A 20,894-nucleotide genomic window follows, 5' to 3' on the forward strand; every position below is an offset into this window, starting at 1 on the left:
AATAACCTCTGACTGTAAGAAAAATCCTACATTACATAACCGGGGGTGTGAGATTTGCAGGCACCAAGGGTCTCTCAAAAAGATGTAACTGCACAGCATTTTGGGAAATATGAGGTTTAAAAGAGGTCATTTCCACAGCCATGTGAGCAATCAATAGTGTATATATCGTCTGGACAGGGAGGTGGGCGTGGGAAGGCCGACGTAGTTTAAATACGAAAACAACGGACACACTTTAAAAGTCTCTCTTACACAGTGAAATCCACAGTGTTGCACATGAAAAGTGGCAGAAATAGCTGACAGCCTGCTTTATCACATTCAAACAGCTGGCTAATTACGGCGCGAAGGGTGTGAATGTCTGGTTGTGGGTTTCAGAAAGATGTGAAACCGACAAACACTGACACCATCAGTTCCATTTGGTCTGATGGGCAGCTCTGATGGAGAGCGTTCGCAGCTCAAAAGTGCGTTGCTCAGACTTTAGCAATTATTTTGGGGATTTGTCTTAATTAAGAATTAATGCAAGTTAATCCAGAAAAACTGGATAGGCCTTTTAAATATTTATTATGAAGTCAACATGTTTTCTCTCTCTCTCTGTGGTAAGCAGCTTCACACAAGCTTTTGGAAAAGTGTAAACTATTACTCATTACATAAGACTCATTAAAAAAAAGTAATGACACTATTTTAAATGTTGCTCAGCAGCAAATGTTACCAATTACTGTACATTAATACAAAAGCTCTTACTGTGGCAGGGGCAGTGCAATTGACAGCAATAGTAAGTTTAGCCGTGATAGCGGCGGGTAGCTCACCAGAGATGTTAGGGTTCACACACGCTTCAACAAAAGTAGATGAACCCTGAATTATAAAGGTACTGTCAGGTTGATTTTTTTCTCTTCTACAGCAGAGACTAGCTGCTTCTCACCGCACATTACCCGGGAGATGAAGTCCCGGACACGTCAACAGACGTCCAAGGTCTAGTGGCAACCAAGGATGCCTGTGACGTCGCCTTTTGCTGCCTGTGTCTGGACCAAAACTTTCACTTGAACACACCACAAAGACTTTAGCCAAAGGCTAGCTAGCAATGGCCAGTTCTAGAATCGTGTTCCTCAGTTTGTCTACCTACCTAGCCAGTCATACTCATCGCTCTCACCAAAGCGCTCCGCTGCTCAGAACATAGAGAAGACATATGAGTAGATGGTGTGTTGGAGGCTGAACAAGGGAGAACTTTCTGTGCTTGTTTGGGTGCTGAGACATGTGAACAAAGAAATGCATTTCAGATCAATCAAAGCGGTTGTGGTCTGCATTGCCACGATGCATAGCTAAATTCCTGAGGAGGTGCACATCAGGCTCTGGCCTAGGCTACAGCTAAGGGTCGGCATAGTTCCGAAGTGATGCACAACTATAAATTAAGCATACGCCTTCCTTTACCAGCCTTCCCATTAAACACGAACGCTGATGTACTGAAAACAACAGACTCCATGGATTTTTCTTCTCAGCCTCCACTATCATTTGTGCACATCAGGACATACTTGCATACAATTACACTTGTTCATTTAGCAATACCTTCGGTCAGGCTTGAATTATGGTCATGCTTTGCTTTAACATTTGTTATTAAACAAACTGTGGAAAGAAAGAAACCACATTTAGTTCATATCACATTAAGGCAGAAATTGTCTTACCTGTAGGATCTTGCACCTCTCAGAGTCACAGTTGATGTCCTCGCAGGGATGAAACATGCCCAGGGTCACACAGTTCAGCAGGATCACCAACATGGACGCTCGCTCGAACCACGTGCAGGACAAGAGTTAAGGAATATAACACAGAGAAGTGAAAACAGGCTGCAGTGACAGAAAAAAAAATATCTAACAAACACATTTCTCAAGGCTTTCTCCAGCGACCTCATTATGCCAACTTCATCTAACAAAGTGAGGCACGTTTGACTCCTCCAGTCCAATTCACAATCAAAACGGTTCTTGAGAGGAAAATGAGCCACAGAGGAATCCGGGAAATGGGAAAGCCCACCTGTGGCTGTTCCAAGTGGCAGTCAGCGCTCCCATTTCACCCTGTTAACCAACGATCTGTTCGCGAGGCTGCACTGGAAAACATTCCGATTGCTAGCTAGGGAGCTTGATAGGCACTTTAACAAAGACTGTGCGAGGCAAAACGAAAGGCGACAGAGGCGGATGCCGAGCGACCGGAATGCTGACTAAGACGAGGCAGAAGTCTTAGATTTCAGATTTAGTGAGTGTGAGGACGTCTTGATCCATAGCGCAGGAATTTTATTGACTGAGAGGTCGAAGTGGGCAATCCTGATGTGGTTAGGCCAAACGCCAGCCTGAGCAATGTGACACTGATCAATGAGACGAAACACAGTTTAGGCTGCTTTTATGCGCACACACAAACATGTAAGCCGGATGCATACTCACACACACACACACATTCACATAAAAAAAACAGATCACTGCTGCACCCACAGTCAGCACCCTACGTCCAACCCGGTTAACATTATTAGGTGGAAAAGACAGTTTGTCATCTGTGTGTGTGTCTTGACGTGTGAGCAAAAAAGAAAACGGTATATTGTACGCGTGAAAGTGTGTCTTAAAGCGTGCACGCAAGCTGTGAGGACAAATGACCTGTCTGTCTTTTATTGCATTAGCCTCCCCATGCTCACTCATCCCACTGACCCATAATGAAGCTGGGTCAGCAAGGCACCAGAGCTGCCACGACAAGGAAGCAAAAGTTGGAACATTGTTTTGTTTTTTTAACTTTCCTGTTTTGTGCTGGTCAAAATCAAGCACCACTGACTTGCTTTTGTTCCACAGTGTCAGTCAAAGAGAAATAAGGGCAAGATAATCCTTTAAGATCACCCTTTAAGACAATGGCTACAATGACACATCTACCTGTTCATTCATAGATGCATTCACTCACATTCGCACATCAATGCCAGGTACAGGGAGCTAGTGGGGGTTCAGTGTCTTGCTTAAGGACACTTCGGGATGTGGTCCATGCACTGTGACTTGAACCTTTAACCCACTCTACCAACTGTGCCGCCACAACCTCAGAAACTTGATCTCAGACACGTTTTAAGTATTACCTATCCTCGTCTTCCTCCAGAATGATAATGCACCGTGCCACAAATCACAAATCCTATGAACACAGCAGTGGGTTCAGGGAGTTCAACGGCTTCCCCAGTCACCAGATCTGACTGTTTTTGGGATGTGGCAGAAAGGGCGATCCACAGCGTGAGATGAGCAGCTTATAAATCTGCAGACGTTACGTGATGCAATCGTGTCGCCACGTAGGAGAATATCAAAGGAATGTCCCCAGCATCTTGTGGAATCTATAAAACCAATGTTGAGCCACTTTTGAGAGCAAGCGGGGGCCTTATCCGGGATTAGTATGCAGTAAAGTGCTCGATAAGCAGATGCACTTCAAAGACATGCTTTTTTTTTTTCTCCCTAAAACACACAGTTTTGCATTGTTCATCACACCGGCATTCTTCACACAGATATTTAGAACTAAGAAGCAAGGGGGCTGTAGTTAATTAAAACCGACCGAAAAACTAGGTGCAGTTCGGTCAAATATGTCAACACTACAGGCACAAGGAGTCATCATTGCATGAGCATGAGACTGGGATCTCTACATGGCTGTGGGTCAGTTACATTCACAGGATACCCTAATAACTTCCATGTTTAAAAAAGATCTAAAACTAATACTGAAGCGATTAAAACCTGAAATGAGCTAACCCAACAGTGCACAGCAGGATCTTGGTGGTTCCTATACTTTACTGAACGGGAGTATTAGATAACGCACACAGGCTGTATGGGGGTATTTGGGCCTGTGACCAGACACAACCTCACTAGCATTAGCTCCATGATGACAGTTGCACCTTGAGGGTGGAGCATGATTGTGTCACACACACACAGGAAGATGCACAGAAGCCTGTGTGAGTCCAAGGGGACGCAATTAAAAAGATCAGTCAGTGCGGAGAGTGAGAGCATTAAACAGGAAACAAAGAGTCGGTCACGTGGAGGTCTAGTCTGAGAACGGTGGTGCAGAAAGTTTTATAAGTCACCAGCAGAGGAGGTGGGGCGAGTTGAAAATAATAAACTGCATGGTTTGTAAGCTGTTGACATCACTGGCGTTCATCAGAGCAAAACAGTGTCACCACTGGAGTTCACTAACATTTCAGTTTATTATCGACACCATGAACAGGCTCCAGAGAAAGACTAACCACGTACCTAAATGTTTTGCCTGTTACAATGGTTAATGTCCAGGCATTATGTGGCCAGGAGTCCTTTGCCAGTTCACTGGGTACACCAGTGAAAAGAATACACTCTTACATAATCATTAAAGGTTATTGTATTCAGCATTTGTTTCAAATTACTGAGAGAACTGTTGATTCAACTGTGTTTTCATTTTGGAAGCTGTGGTTTGTTGTACAACTGAACTGTAGTGTGTTCTAAACGACACATGTTCCTATTATTTTGACATTTTCACATTTTAATCAGTGGGCCAGGCTAAGCGACAGAAACACTTCAGTGTTCAATTCAATCCAGGTTTACCGCACCACAAACTACATCCTCCAAAATGCTCATCCAGTTGAATTACCACCTTTCGGACACTGAAAGAGAACAGTCATGAAAGAGGATTTAATCTAGATCTGTATTAAAATTAATTTGTTTTTACTAGTGTTATCTAATGAACTGGCAACTGAATGTATGACGAATAAAGCTTAAAATACTGCTTTGATTAATGGATAGCAGTGCTATAAAAACAAACTGAACGCTGTCTTTGGAATAATCAACACACAGAGACACAGTATGGCGTTAGTAAAAACATTTCTGTGCTGTCACTAGTATGCAGTTATTCACTAATTTGGTAAAATACAGCTCTCAAACTTAACACTAAAAAAAACTCATGAACTTTTGGTTTCCTCCAAATTTAGCTCTGTTTGTATATGAAGAACATAACTAGCAGGCCTGAAAATGAATAAATTACCATATAAACGACACATTCCAACAAGATAATAATGTTTCCTGATGCCACAGAGAGCAGGGACTGTTCCAGATGGAATTTCAAAAATATCTAAGTCTTGATTTAGCCAAGCAAAACTTCTGATTTTTTTTATTCCTCAGTGACAGTGTATTCAAACCACAGAAGAGTCCACGACTGCCTGTAACAATATAAAAAGTTGTCCTCATTAAGGGGACTTTGCCTACTCTGGACCAGTCTGCATGAAAGCTTGTCACAAGCAGTGCATAAACAAGCAATGAAAACAGAAAAGATGCTGATTTTCAGTAGGTTTGTGTGTACAGTACGGTTTAAGGCAGACATGTGGACTCGAGTCACATGACTTGGACTCGAGTCAGACTCGAGTCATGATTTTAATGACTTCAGACTCGACTTGATAAAATTCGCCATAACTTGCGACTCGACTTGGACTTGAATGCTATTCACTCGAGACTTGAATCGGACTTGGCCTCTTTGACTTGTAATGACTTGACATGTCTCGAGTCAAAAACTACATTTCCTGATCGTGGACCAAGACACCCCAGAGACTCATTCACTTCCGCGAGGAAAAAAAAAACAAAAACATGCGAGACGAACGGGCAGAGCCTGCTGGCCGATACAGAGACATGCAGCCGAGCGTCCGGTCTGCATGACAAACAAAATACTGTAAATCCTCCAATAGAGGCCCGGGCCTTTATTTGACTCAAGCGCATCGCGGCCCCGGCCTTTATTGGAAGGAGGCCAGAATTAGAGGCAGGCCTCTATTTCTATTTGAGCAAAACGAACTACCAGTAGAATGAATAAAAACAAGATTTTGTGTCTATTTGAACCTATAAAATACCAGGTTCATTTATTGAAAACGTACAGTTACCATAACATGGTATGCTTACAGAACATTAAATACCGGTAATTCAGGCTAAATTCCAGTGTAGAAATATGGTAACAAAAACGTAGCAAACATACCGGTAGTGCATTGTAAACACTTAACCATACACGGTGATAATTACCGGTAGGTTATCGTAACAGAAAGCAACAGACACCTTACCACTCCAAAGTTTAACCATTCCTGTCTCGTTTGGTTTGAAGCAAAAAAAAAATAATAATAAATCCTCCAATTCAATTTAATCCTCGTCCTCCTCAGTTTCCTCCTCTTCTTCATCTCTCCCTGTAATCTCCTCATCACTTGCGCCAGCCTCTACAACAAGTTCATTATTGTATCCCGTGGCGAGCGTTCCTCCGCTCGCCATGACTACGCTGTGTGTGGACTGAACGTGCGCACAATTTTTTTTTTATTTTTTTATTTTTTTATAAATCAATCCGCGGATCACGTGTGTTCCGAACCGAAGACATTGATCCGAACGGATCACGGATCAATGATCGTTTTTCAGTCACGGGTAAAAAATACACGTAGGCTACACAGTCAACATAGTAAATTATCTAAATGTACAATGTACAAACAATTTAGACCTTAATTGTTTTAGGGCTTTATGGTTTTATTTATTTTCATTGATAACCAGTGCCTTTGGTTGCAGCTTATTTTTACTATTTCTCTCTCTCTCTCTCTCTCTCTCTCTCTCTCTCTCTCTCTCTCTCTCTCTCTCTCTCAACTCTGCTGTTTTTGTTATGCAGATTAAACATTGTTTTATTGAAATATTAAGTTTCATTGTGATTTAAGGAAAATGTTGACCTACTATAACTGGCATCCACTGAAGCATCCAGTAGATGCCAGTTACATGCATCCACACAGTTCATGCCTCACTAGTCAAGGCGCTTTACCAACTTTAGGATGACAGTGGGGCCTTCCGTGCTAATACATTTCCAACCCACCATTCACACACAATACTTTGAAGGTCTTTGGGCGCATGTGTATATACAGATAAATAAAATATATGCATATTTTAATTTGTGTTTATAATAAAAATAAAATACTGTAGATTAGGTTGATATGTTGAAATTATGATAGTTAGTCTAATAATGGCATTATTGAGAGAAGAGTACATGATGACTTGTTCAGGACTCGAAGAAGCTTGGGACTTGGACTTGGACTCGACTTGGCTTTGGTGTTACTTGGACTTGGACTCGACTTGCCCTTCTCTGTCTTTACTTGGGACTCGACTTGGACTTGACTGCTAAGACTTGGGACTTACTTGGGACTTGCCAAACAGTGACTTGGTCCCACCTCTGGTTTAAGGAAACGCAGGGTCAAACGTGGTTGGCTTGCTGATGTATAGATGATCTATGCAAAGAATTTTCCTTGCTCTGCCTCTTCATCCCATCTAACTGCTATAATATGAATATCTGTCAAATCATGAGTCGGCAGGCCAATTATTTTTGAAGCTCTGCCTTCAGTCAAGGCATTATTAGCAGTGACAGAAAGGAGAAAGTAGAAAGCTGTAAGCCATAGGGAAAAAAATTCCTCAACATCAATATGGTATAAAGAATAGAAGGTGGAATAACCAATAAGATTGGTTAGAGATTAGAACCTACAATAAGAATGCTCTGTTCTAGCAGTGCTTGTGTAGGCCTCTGGTATGGATTAAAAGTCAGACGATTCTCCAGACCCTTGGACGTGATGTCTGAAGCTGGCCTCCGTAGTCAGGTAAGAAACCGTACATCCCGAGGAAGAAAAACAAAGGCCAAAAAACTCCCCACAATGATTACAAATCACTGGATGTTATTCACCTGCATTCTGTACCAGCGTACAAAAGTTAAAAGCTTCTGGTGCCATGGACAGAGTGATTCACTGAAGGCATCGCACAGTATGTTATTTAGCAAGGCTGATATTTTGCTGCAGCTATCAGACGCAGACAGGTTGAGGTTTGGGGAGTTGGACAAACTGAAAGAGTAAAAACTGACTGCTGGTCTGAGTGATCTGCAGGCCAACTCCGAAACCAGAAAGTAAGGCCTTGTAACTTGAAGTCAATTTCATCTTATAAATGCAACAGCTAAACAACAACCTTGCGCCAAGCCTCTGCGCTGTTCAATAGTACACTTGACTTGAAACTCTACGAGACTTCTTTAGCATCTTTCAGCCCTTTGCTTTGGTTTTACGATCTACAGCTCGTACTGTTTCGGTTTCTTCTTTTTTAACCGTTCCCGTAAAGTCATTTTCAGACACAGTTAGCGGCAAAATGCTTCAGATGAAACCTGCCTTGCAACTAAACAGCAGGCACGCCAAGTTAGAAACTAGATGGTGAGGATACTGGCGCATTTAGCTGCTGCAGGGTCAGATAACTCCTTTGAGAGTTGGCAGAGACCAAACACACAGGTAAAAGAGGTGGGGCAAAGGTGGTGGTCAAAGATATGACTTGGAAGAGTAAGGTTCCCGTATAACTAAAGTTTGCTATTACCTTTTATTGGCTTAAAAGCTGGTAAAGGGGTTTTTGCTACTGCCTTGGTCCGGTATGACTTTTGGCAGCTAATGTCAGCTAACGTTAGCAAACATTTGGTTGTGTGGAGATGCATTTTGATGCCATGTGTGAACACGAGTACTTAAAGCTAGCCACTTGCTATCAGACTGTCTGAACGCTGCCCATGAGTCATTTGACCTACTCTAAGACTTGTTTGCTTGCTAGCATTTACCCCATATTCATTAGCCAACCAGTACCGCTTGTATACGCTGGCTAAAGCTAATGCACACTGGCTAATGCTAATATCGCACAAGTCACAGAATCACCGACAAGTATAACATCTGGAGAGTTATTAAATGTAATCAATGTCCTAAGAAAGAATGAAGTCTTAAATAAATGCACTCAGCGGATGACACGTGGGCTCTGAACAGAAACAAAATAAGTAGGTTAAGTACCTTTTTTTGAACGATGATGAACGACACGCTAAGTGCTGTAATCCTTGGACGTGCGCAAAAAGCAGACAGGTTTTACTGGTGCACTTGAGATGCTGTCGGCTGATGAAACATATAAAACATATTGTTTACTGGCCATCTTACAAGAGAATAAAAGAGGATTTATTAACGGGAAGGCGCCGAGGAGGAGGCTGAGGAGAGGGCTTCAGCAGAGAGATGGAAGCAAAACATTAAATATGAATAATCTGCCCAATTTAATCAATAACTCTTCTTTTCCTGCCCTCGTTCTCTTCCTCTGCCTTCCTCCAGCTGGTGGGCTATAATTAAACGATAAGGACAGAGTGTTTGCAGTGTTCTGTTCAGCGTGAGCACGCACGCACGCACACACACCCACACACACACCTTCATGGTGTCAGGATATAAACAAGCGGTGACGCCCTGAGGGATGGATTCAATTAGAGGGAAGATACACGGGGATATGCTCTGTCAAAACTCTGAAAGCAAGAAGCCTGCGCGCCCTACGCCGCAGACACGCTCATGCAAATGCACGCCACAGTGCTTTCATCAGAGGCAACATTATCAAACTCATCAACACCTCGGAAAAGTATTCTGCTCTCCTGGGTTCCTCTCAGCCTCTCACTCATGCATTCTTTCGCACACACACACACGGGTATGCGCACATTTAAAGTCCCTTTCTTCTTGCCTAATGAAGGGAAAACGATATGCGAGCCTTTACGTCTTCCCCTGCATCACACTGCTGATTCACTCCGATTCCGTCCACTAATGATGTGACACCACACACCAGGATGCGAACAACAAAGAACCAGCATGTGTGTGTGTGCGTGTGTGTGCATGTTTATATATGTACGGAAAGAGAGGAGAAATAAGGTGACATATTTTATTAAATTAAAAAAAAAAGTTTGATAAAGAAAAAGAAAAGAAACTTCAACTCATCAAGAGTTCTCCAGCTATTAATTCTTTCATGAGGGCAGGGAAATGAATCCTCAGCAGCGAGAGATGAGCTGCTCACGCATTCTGAGGGCGATCAATATAGACGAGCCTCTCTGAATAGATATTATTCATTGTGTTTACTATAACTCACACAGGACGTGGCTCTGAATCCATCTCTGCTCTGCCCGTCTCCGCGCATACCACACAGCCTTGTACACGAAGAAAATCTCAGAATCTGTTTCTCTCGCTGAGGCAATGAGCAGCGTCGGGTTACTGCAAGCGTACCAAGCGCTGCATTTTTTGAAATAAGGCACGGTTACGCAACCTGTGATACTGCAGAGCTTAAATGTATAAAGAAACAAATATACATTGGGATCAGCGGGTTTTAAGAACAATTTCCATGATTCTCCAAACGGAAAAACATTGAGCCTTGGATTTCAGTATTTTAACTACAATACAATGCGTTAACAAAAAAGGGCTGAACAGAACATACACTATGATACATTCAGATGATGATATGTTCAGATGATAGGGAACAAAAATGTTAATTTTTAATCACCTAATTCACATCATGTTTGATAGGTGTGTGTGTCTGTGTGTGTTTAAGGACCAGTGTGTAGGATTTCGGGAGATCTATTAGATCAGTATGCCTTCTTCTTCCCCTGCATCGGTATCCAACTGGAGAATGAACGTCAATGTCTTTCCCTGATTTTGGCACCATTGTTCGTAGCATGTTTTAAGGAAGATCCTATGGCTAGTTTCTCATAAGGAGGACAAACTGGTTCACCGGCAATTACCATTAATTTTATAATCCAAGCTCCGCTGTAATAAAAGGTTGCTCCAGTGGCCCCCAAATTACTCACTGGAATTCAAAAACATGCACGTAAGTCAAAGTAAAAGCAGCATAATTATTGCTTACTTTGTACAGTATGTAGAGGAGACTGTCTGCTTGATGCAACTCCGTGAAATTCTGGCTCCATGACTCCCCATTATGTTCATGAAAGGAATTTGGATCAAAGCAAAGAGGATTCTCACAGAGGATGTGCGAAGGCGCCGCTTCTTGATTCAAACTCAACCTGTCCGGAAGTTCAAACAACCAGAAAGGGCGAGCCCCGCACCAGCCGACACAGGGGTGTCACGGGCTCAGGAAGCAGCTGGGAAAGTATGCCAGAGGTGGGGCAGGGGCAGTGGCATTCAGCCATACGTCATGATGTTTGTGTGTTCCCTCATTAAAAGCTGTTGGGGAGGTGAGCGGGAGAGGGCAAGCTGGACTGGGACAGCAGGAAGTGGACAGACGGAAGCAGAAACAGATCACTTGGGTGGACGTGTGAAGCTGAGGTAAAGAAATAGGAATAGTTTGGGTGAGGAAAAAGGGTTAAAACGCGTGGGATGATACTGGTAGTTAGACAAGAGATGAAATGAAATAGGGTGGAAGATGGAGTAGAGGGCGCGAGAAAAGAAGCAACAAGTCCACCTTTCAGATTTGTTGACCGCGTGTTTATGAGCTTCCGTCACACGTATCGTGACAGGCTTGTCTTCATGTCAATTTGAAACATATTTCACTTTTATAAAAACAGCATGTTCAGTTTGGATGTTCAGAGTGAGAGAAGGTACATTCACAACCTTTGTCTCAAACAGGGTCTTTACCGCAGCCTTTTGCCTGTTTACGGTAGACTCCGTGCGTTCTACACAAACCAACTAGCCAGCAAAACAAAAACAAGCGAACGGAAAGCCCACATTTCTGGTCGGAAATTGGAATCAAACAACTGTCAAACATTTATCCAAAAAACAAGTTCAAACAAGGGCAACTGGGCTCAACGATTTTTTTTTTTTTTTGAAGATGTGTCTCCACTCATCCCAGTAGCTTCCTTGGCTTCTTCAAAAGACTAGTTGAGAGCTAGGGTTTAAACAGGAACATCTGTCTGTGTTGTCCATCAGTATACCATGACCTTAATGATTGAGCATCTTCACAAATTGGAAAGCAACAGGTTTTTGGAAATGCCCAACTATCGCAGTGCCAACCTTTTCTAAGCAGAAGGAGTGAAATATGGAGACTGTGTTTAAAAGTATTCAAATATTCAGATGCTGTGTATTCAACTTAGTAGGAATATCGCTTTTTGTAAGAAAAACCTGGATAGTTTGTGCGTGTATGCATCACCAGCCTGAGCCCAGTCACCCAGCAAATATGCCAGTGTGCACTGGGGGGTACATACATATAAAGTTGTTGGGTCTCTATTAGCATGTTTTAAGGTCTCTGTTGGGTCTCTATTAGCATGTTTTAAGTTCTGCATAGAACACACATTGACAATTCATGCACATAATAAAGCGCCTCTAAAGCGCAAGTGTCAAACATATGGCCCGCGGGCCAAAAGCAGCCCACCAGAGGTCCTAATCTGTCCCGCAGCATGAATTTGCAAAGTGCGAAAATTCAATGAAAATACTTGATATCCCTAATTTGGCCACTGTTTTAGTCAGAGAAGTGGACAGAAGACAACACTGAGACCCAGGACTAAACAGCAGACAGCAATGTGCCCAAATTGCACTTATTTTACTGACATATTTTTATTTATTTTTTTAAATAATAATAATTATTTACTTGTTCTTCTTCTTGTTGTCTTGTCTTCTTGTTCTTTGCACTAAAACAAATGGAAAAAGTCTGGAGTTGTCGTTACTTATAGGTTATTATGATGTTGACTTACTGGTCCAGCCCGCTTGAGATCAAACTGGGGTGTATGTGCCCCCACCCCGAACTAAAATGAGTTTGACACGCATGCTCTAAAGAAAGCAGTAGGTTAAACCAATGGGGTACAAACACGTTCTTTGTAAATGCCCATCAGAATCCCTCATAGATGCACTTTGCGATCTTACTTCCGTACTGGCAACAATCACACTTTGTCAGCACATTCCACGACCATTCCAAATCACATGAATGAAAATATGATCATTTTTATCCAGGCACAAAAATTACTTAGCTAGGGCTAGGGCTAGGGCTAGGGAGAGATAGAGGTCAAAAGAAACCATTTTGCTGATCCGTCCATCTACCTTGATCTCCTCCCTCTGCTATTTCCTTAGATGACACATCTTGAATTCGCATGCATGTTGCTTTGGGGCATTTTCTAAAATGGAAGAAGAAAATGTTCTTTAATTCAAAATTTATCACCATAAAGTCTTCAAACCTGCAAAGTTTTAAATTCAGGCAAAACTTGGTTTGAGGGTGCAACAAATATTCGAACTTTTCAAGCCCTTGGACAGGAAATCACGAGGGATACGATTACAAAGTGGTTGCTGTGAAGAGAAATGCTGACGCTAAATTCACTCCTGTCTGTGGCCTCGCCATTTCAGAAACCTTTTTTTTTTTTTCTTTTTCTCTCTCTTACCGCTCATGACAACCGACCTCCTTTTTGTCTTTGTTTCCTCGGGAGTGTAGCACCTTTTCTTCCGAGAGCAAACTTTACAAAGCCGAAAAGCGCAGCTACAACATGTGAAGGTGTGCAAAACAGGAAGGAAGGTAGCTCAGGGTGAAAAGTGAGGTTTATCTCTGTTCAGAGACGGCGGCTGCCTCACCTTTACTGCTCCTCTCCCATCAATCTCTCCTTTCTCCAAACCCTTCAAAGCCCTTTTTTTCCTCTCTCTGATCACCGTCTTCTCTCTCTCCTTTCACTTTTCTGTCTGTACTGTCCTACCCGAGCTATTTTCTGGGAAGAGACAAAAATAAAACTTTTATATATTTTTTCTTTTTTTTTTTTTGGCGACGTCTGCTGAACACGCCAGAATAAAATTTAAAAGTTAGAAGATAACTCAAAGAGGAGGGATGTTCATGAAATATTTAGGGTGTGACTGCTGCAGCCCTTTATAATGTGCAGTCCATCATCGTGCATACATGTGTCTCCGTGCACGACCGCGCCTTCACACATCGACATTCGGTCGTCGACGTGCCACTGCTTTCAGCAAGTGCTTCATTTCATATGGCATAAACCTGAGGTTAGCAGGAATGCTTATGATTAGCAGACACAATGAGCTAGAAGTAGTGGCCCTAATAATCCACCAAAGCATCTGAACCCTATTAGCTTCATTAGTTTGCATGTTTATCACCTGGTGTTTGCAAGTAGGCGGTAAAGCCTGGGACAGACTTAAATAAGGGAGATATCAGACTGCCAGAGAAGCCAAGTTGTGCACGTGCGCGCACACACACACACTTGGAAACTGAAAAGACTTGAAAAACAGTTGACAGAGTTCCCCAAAAGGCAAACACTAGCAGTAGCAGCACTCTTGTCAGAAAGATTAAACACTCTGGAAAGTATTATCTAACATGCTACCTGTAAGTTTACGGTCTGGGAAAGTTTAAGAAACAAATCACTTTGCAGGGAAACTGGATTCTTGTAAGATTTGTGATATAGCAAAAATCTTGCAGGGATTCAAAGTAGGAGCCTGCAGCCTGTCCACATGTTGCAAACCAGTCAGCGTCCTGTGAGGAGTCACTGGCGGCTATGGGCATTTTTCAGGTGCAGTCTTACAGTCTTATGCACAAATGCACAAATCTTCTTTACAAAAATGGCAAGAATCATCTACGGACATGCTAGCTACACTGACTGCTAGCTTTTCAAGATTGGGCCATTTAACCAGCTGGGATCAAGTTCCTGTTAAAATCTGTTCATCCTTTCCACCATCACCTCAGCGCTTGCTCTTGGGGTTTTAGGCTTTGGCATTCTGTTGTTACGCTATATAATTGAAATTGAACTGAATTGTTAGACAACCACCTGTCAGGGATTGTTGTTTAGAAAATTCCTGACTTTCCTGACAGAGGATTCTATGGCAGATTTGGTGTCAGGTTGGGCAACTATAATGACTCAGACAAAGATGGAAAAAGACTGTAGCCATAGCCGCAAGTAGTAATTGTCCAAGTAATTGGACAACCGTATGGAATTCTGGCATTTCAGTGATTTAGGCTACCTAGCTTACAGTCCGAGCAATTTTCTCTGTGACAGCCTCCGCTGGAATCATTGCTTAGAGGGGGAATCGTTAACGGTCCAACTAAAAGAAGTTGCATGACAGAAAAAGCCAAAGCTTGGGGGATTTTTAAAGAGTATACAAACACACAGTGCTGCTGCTTTCATTGTGGACCAGCATTTCTCATGGACCAGCCCTGAATAATGCAAGTGGAAAAAGTTTTCTTACTGGGGAGCAACTACATCGAAATGAAGCTACTGGAACAATGTCTAGTCATTATTGCAATGTAATGTAAAAGGAATGCGACTGAATCCTTTTTGGTCCAGCTATAAAGTGCTGAAGTGTTGCTATGTCGCCATAGCCCAGATAGGGAAGAGGTAGATGAACACCTCTATGGACAGATGTCCATTTGTAATACAGGTTTTAATCAAAATTGTATCAGTTAAGAGAGGATTAAGCTTGTGAGAATGTGGCTTCTAAGGGATGCAAAAGGCCGCCATGTTACAGTGGGCTGCAACTTGTGGCATGGCAAATCCTGCTACTGCATATCCCGACTGCTTGCTGACAGGGCTTATCTGTAGCCTGAGTCAGGAGCCGGGGAGTTAGGAGGTTGGAGGAGAAAAGCAGCATATTGTTACTCTGGCTGTATCAGTGCCTACCATATGAGAGGAGGCTTGGAGGAGAGAGAAAAAAACAAAAAAAAACAGCGAGCGGGGAGGACGGATAGGAGAGAGACAGAAGGGATAGAAGGGGCGTAAGACGGAAAAAGATGAACATGTGAGAGACAGAGCATGTGGGAGAGAAAGAGACATGACAAGTGAGGAAGACGCAGGAGACAGCCTATCAGATTGATGTCCTCACAAAGCAATTCACCGTCGTATATGTGTGTGTGTGTCGGGGAGAGTCAGGGGTTAGATATCTGACCTAACGATTTCACATCGGGGAACATGGGCAACAGCAAACACTATTAAACTTTTACCAGCTTACATTATTGATAAATTCATCCCTCACTCCAAGATGCTGTACACCCAAACGGGCTGCAACTTTGTTTCAAGCTCCCTGCTCATGAATATGGATGCGTACGGTTTATTGACACAATGGGGACTGTTAGGAGGAATTATATTAAGGGATCAATTTTTATGTGAGAGTGGCAAAGAAAATGCTGACTTCGCGATCCGCTTGCCCCGTCAATAACCAGAACAAGATCGCTTTATGCTCCAGAATGTTCTCTTGCTAATACGCAGCATCATCTCAGCTTGCAGACGCAGGCAAGCGCGTTTTACATATGAAATATGTGGAGGGTTCCTAAAGCACAAACAGTTCCTCTGCACACACACACACACACAAAACACACACCTCTCTCATCCGCCAGGAAACACCCCTGTATCTTGCCACTGCGGACTGTGAGTTGCCTAGCAACGCGGGCTTTCATTGGGAAGTACTGTGAAGCCACATCTCTATTGCTGTGGTATCTGTAGCTGAGGTGATGGGGCAGAGCTTGCCGCAGCCGCACAGCGCAACTTTGGAGGGGGGGAGGGGGCGTTTGAAAGTCCGTGATGTGTCTGACATTTATTCCGGCAAAGCCATCAACCACAGAAACCACACCGGCACATGAAGAATTCTCTTGTCCCTTTTTAACCTCAGCCACCTGCTAAGTCAGAACTCGTGCTTTGTCATCTTCGCTCACTTACAGACGATCCCTTGCGGTCCACATGGATTTCAAACCAACAGGCCCGAAGTCATGTGCGCCCTAATGGGATGGGACAAAATCACAGCATGACCAGAGTGTTTCTTAAACCTGTAGAAGGTTATAAGACTGATCTACCACGCTGAGGGCAGAAAATATTGCTCTGCTATCCCGTTAAATGGCAGAATGGCAAGATGTGACCAGGGAGAGGAAAGAAAGAGAGCATAAAGAGAGTGGGAGAGAAATTTCACACTACTGTAAGAGCTGCCTAGTGACGCAATTTTAGGAAATATCACTTTCTCTGTCACAGTCAGTGGGAAGGCAGGAGGAAAGACTGTACTGTACTACAGCACATCCCAGGTATAGTAGCTCCTGCTCCGGCTTTGAGTATGCTAATCTTTGCAGTAGTTTTACGATGCACATTATTTGCTCAGCCAAAGGCTTCTTTGCTCTCATTTAAGACCGTCAAATCAGCAGCTTTTTGAGGCAGATTAACCTCTTATGTGCCGTTTACGTTACTGTGTTAGAGTCTCTATGACACAGTGTAATGGCCATCCTCAGCGGTGATTATGCTACTTTGCTGTTCACGCTTGGGAGCTGATGGACAGGGATTATGTTATGTGCATTAAGCAGTGTGGAGGAAGACAAGTTGAAAGCCACATAGTTAAATCAATGAGAGTTAAGGTACTTTCAGGAGGTAGAAGAGGAAGGCATTCAGACAATTGATATTGGACAAACCCAAATTCCTTGACAGTTTGTACAATGTGATAACAAATCAAAAAAGGATAGTTGCAGACCTTTTTCCACCTTGGTACATGAGGGAAGCAACTTCCTACCAGACATTAGCACTGGAGGCAAAATCTTACACTGCAGAACAGTCCATTATGAACAAACCCTAGCCCTAACCATAGGAATAACGTCCTGGACGTCCAACAAGCCCAGCGACATAATACTAGCATGGAAGCCAGACCAGCTTGGTTGAAAGTTGGTTTGGAACCAGTCAGCTGGGACCTTATTCAGCTGCGGCAAAAATCTGCTGGGCCAATTATGTTTATTTTTGAGCAGGTAATGGACGGGTGAGTAATAGCAACATAGTCATACGTGCCATCTGAGCGCCGTGGAGTAGAATTTGTTTAGAACGAAATGGCAAACCATGGAAGAAGCGAGCTGTTCAGAGTCTGCCTGTGACCATACCCGCATTCTGATATTAACTTTTTATGGTATTCTACATCGGTGGTCAAGGTCTTGATAAGTATAGGTGACTAAAGGTTAGCACAACGGCACTCTCTTGGTTGGTAACACAGTACAAACTGCATTCTTGGGTGTTATAATAAAATCATTCATTTTTACAAAATACCAGAACACTACCTCGTCTCTTCTGCCTTTTGCACAAGACAGTGATGGACACCAATCAGGCATAACTTTATGACCACCTTCCTAATATTGTGTAGGTCTTCCTTGTGCGTCCAAAACAGTTGTGACTCATCAGAGAATGGACATGGGCCTTGTGAGGGTGTCCTGTGGTGTCTGGTAACAGGATGTTGTTAGTGGGGGCCTATGGGTTGAGGGGAGGGGCCTCTGTGGATCATCCCACAGATACTTGATCAGATTGTGATCTAGTGAATTTGTAGGCCAGGTCAACACCTTGTGCTGTTTTTCATGTTTTCTGAGTTGTTCCTAAACCGTTTTTGTGTGTGTGTGCCTGTGTCAGGCTGCATCCTGCTGAGGATGGATGCTGCTATGGGATGGGGGTGCCTGGTCTGGTCTAGGCGGGTGGTACCTGTCTAATTAACAATCATAGTTTTTTTTTCTTCACCTGTCATGTTATGCCTGATGGGCGTCTGTTGACCATGAGGAAAATGTTGACAGTGTTTACCGCGGAAAACTCACAAAAGTTGAACAATTCACAGACAGACAGAGCGATAAGGACACCCACATTAAAAAGCGTGGATTGATAGACACACAAAGCCACTCGCTGTCTGTCTCGCACACAGAAACACCTGCGGCCAGGAACCGCGCTCAAGACTCGGAATTACAGTAGAAGATGTGTGTCTGTCAGACAGGATACAAAGCCACATCTGTCATCCTAATTGACAGAGATGTACTGCCTTGTGTCCCTGCGTGTGTGTGTGTGTGTGTGTTTGTGCGTACAGGTGCATGGCTACACAGTATATGTGATTTGGAGTGTGAGTGAGAGCTTTAACAGCCCTGGGGAACAGAAAGCACACACAGGAAGGATATATATATTAGATGTCTGAAGAGAGGATGACCTCCTACAGAAATCACTTGAAAACATATCCAGATATCTCATGTCCACTTTTTAGTGAGTCAAAACACGCAAGGAGGGCTGAATGAGAGAAAACCGGGGTGGTAGGGGCAAAGGAGAGCAGATTAAACAAGCAAAAAGCGAGGGTGTGATATAGAAATGAAAGATGAATAATTGATCTAAAGGCCCTGTGAGGTTTTAATTCTCTGCAGGGTGATTTTTACCAAACACACACGCACACACACAAATGCAGAGTGTATGATATCACCACTGGCTGAAAGGCCCGTCGCAGGTCGTCGCTTACATTCGGATTATGAGACACAACCGGACTGTCAGAAAGTGTGTGTGACGGGTGAGTGTGTTAAGCGAGGGCAGGGGTCAGGCATCGTTCCAGTTCCCTGTAGCTTCTGGTTAATTAAGCATTGACTCAATCGCTCCCTCGCTCTCTGTCTCTTTCAGTAGCTTGCCCGTGTCTTGAGGCTGCCACCGCTGCCACTTCATTCATAAGCAAAGCTATTTACAGCCCTCCTTCCATTCAGACAAATTAACGCTGCAAACACACACACAGAAACACGTAGCCGTGCTTTAGGAAATCCATTTAAATGCCATGGTGACAACAAATAAGCCTTAATCCTGCAGGGTGAGGAAAAACGAAAACACACCTCATGCAGCAGCGACAGGTTAGCAAGAGGTCAGCTAGCATCAAAATAAGATGAGAAAAAAAAAAGTAAAGAAGTGAGCAGAATGCACGGACTGAAAATATGCAAATGGTAGGAAATGACGATATGAGAAAAATGCGGCGCAGCGCCAGAATCAGCATGATTAACAGGAGGTCAGCTTTATCAATGCAGCTAATCTGGCCCCATGAGAACACAGGCTAATAGTGGGGAAGTTAGCGGAGGCACGCTACCGTAGTCTGCACGAACACATACACAATACGGGTAACCTTTCATACGCACAGCATACTTTGTGAGTGGAGATACAGTCCAAATATTCAGGGCACACGGAAACGCTAATTAGCAATCAGCGCTAATAATGGGAAAACGCGCTTAAACTTGTGCAATGATGACATGAACCGAGAACATGGGCTAATAAAAGATTATGTGAGACCTCAAAGGCTAAAATAAAACGTTTTTTTGTAACAAAAAAATATGATAATCTAACGTTATTCCTACAACCTGGGGTAGATTTTCTTACTTTTGCCCAACACGTCTAACTGAGATTAAAAATTCACTTTCAACATTTAGGAACAGCATGTGTGCAAAAATATTCTCAAATCTTATCAAAGGGAGCATTAGAGCTACAGCGCAGACTAAGTTACTGTCAGTTGTAAAGGCAAATAAGGTGGACCTTGAGTTCAGATTGTTTAGTGAAACTGCTGTAAATTCACAGTTCCCTGACAAAGGCCACCGCCTTAACTGATGCAAGAAAGTTTATTTGTAGACAGGACATGAGGGAAATGGAATGGGGGTATGTATGGAAGAGGAGTTGAAGGTATGGATGAAAGTGGTTGAAGGAAAGGGATGAGATGGGTCAAAGGGAAGGCACGGGTGGGGTCGAAGGGAACCATGAGCGGTTGAAGGGTTTGGATTACAGGGGTCGAAGGGAAAGGATGAGAGGGGTTGAGGGGAAGGGATGAGAGCGGTCGAAGGGAAAGGATGAGAGGGGTTGAGGGGAAGGGATGAGAGGGGTTGAAGGGAAGGGATGAGAGTGGTTGAAGGGAAGGGATCATAGGGGTTGAAGGGAAGGGATGAGAGGGGTTGAAGGGAAGGGATGAGAGCGGTCGAAGGGAAGGGATGAGAGCGGTCGAAGGGAAGGGATCATAGGGGTTGAAGGGAAGGTATGAGAGGGGTTGAAGGGAAGGGATGAGAGCGGTCGAAGGGAAGGGATGAGAGCGGTCGAAGGAAAGGGATGAGAGGGGTTGAAGGGAAGGTATACGTCTTTATAGGTAAACAAGGGAAATATAATGACATTGGGCGTGGTCTTGTTCCTGAACCTAAGTTATAACATCTTCATTAGGTATTGCTAATAGGTACTGCTGCAGTGGAGGACTCTTTCAAAGAATGTCATGAGGATACACTTAATACTACACTAGTCTCCTCAACTTCTTGGCTCAAACTTGCCAAAGACTGTGACTCTGATCCTATACAAGTGGGTGTTCCTTTGACAAGCCTGAAGTTGTCCTCACGCCTACCATCAACAGCGTGTGCCGTAGCTCTAATTTCTCCGTCTGT

At 43.4% G+C, this 20,894-nt stretch overlaps 1 protein-coding gene across 1 annotated transcript in view; it reads right to left on the minus strand.

Annotated features, from left to right (window-relative positions):
- The window catches only part of cacna1g (calcium channel, voltage-dependent, T type, alpha 1G subunit), a gene marked incomplete at its 5' end in the record, with an annotated part of 270,616 nt that overhangs the window by 177,316 nt on the left and 72,406 nt on the right, over positions 1-20,894 (minus strand). The window contains 1 exon segment of the mRNA XM_084566892.1: positions 1,674-1,785. Within this exon segment, the coding sequence (XP_084423018.1) occupies positions 1,674-1,785 (112 nt within the window).

The sequence above is a fragment of the Chelon labrosus genome (assembly GCF_963514085.1).
Source record: "Chelon labrosus genome assembly, chromosome: 19".
In the NCBI taxonomy this organism is placed as follows: domain Eukaryota; kingdom Metazoa; phylum Chordata; class Actinopteri; order Mugiliformes; family Mugilidae; genus Chelon; species Chelon labrosus.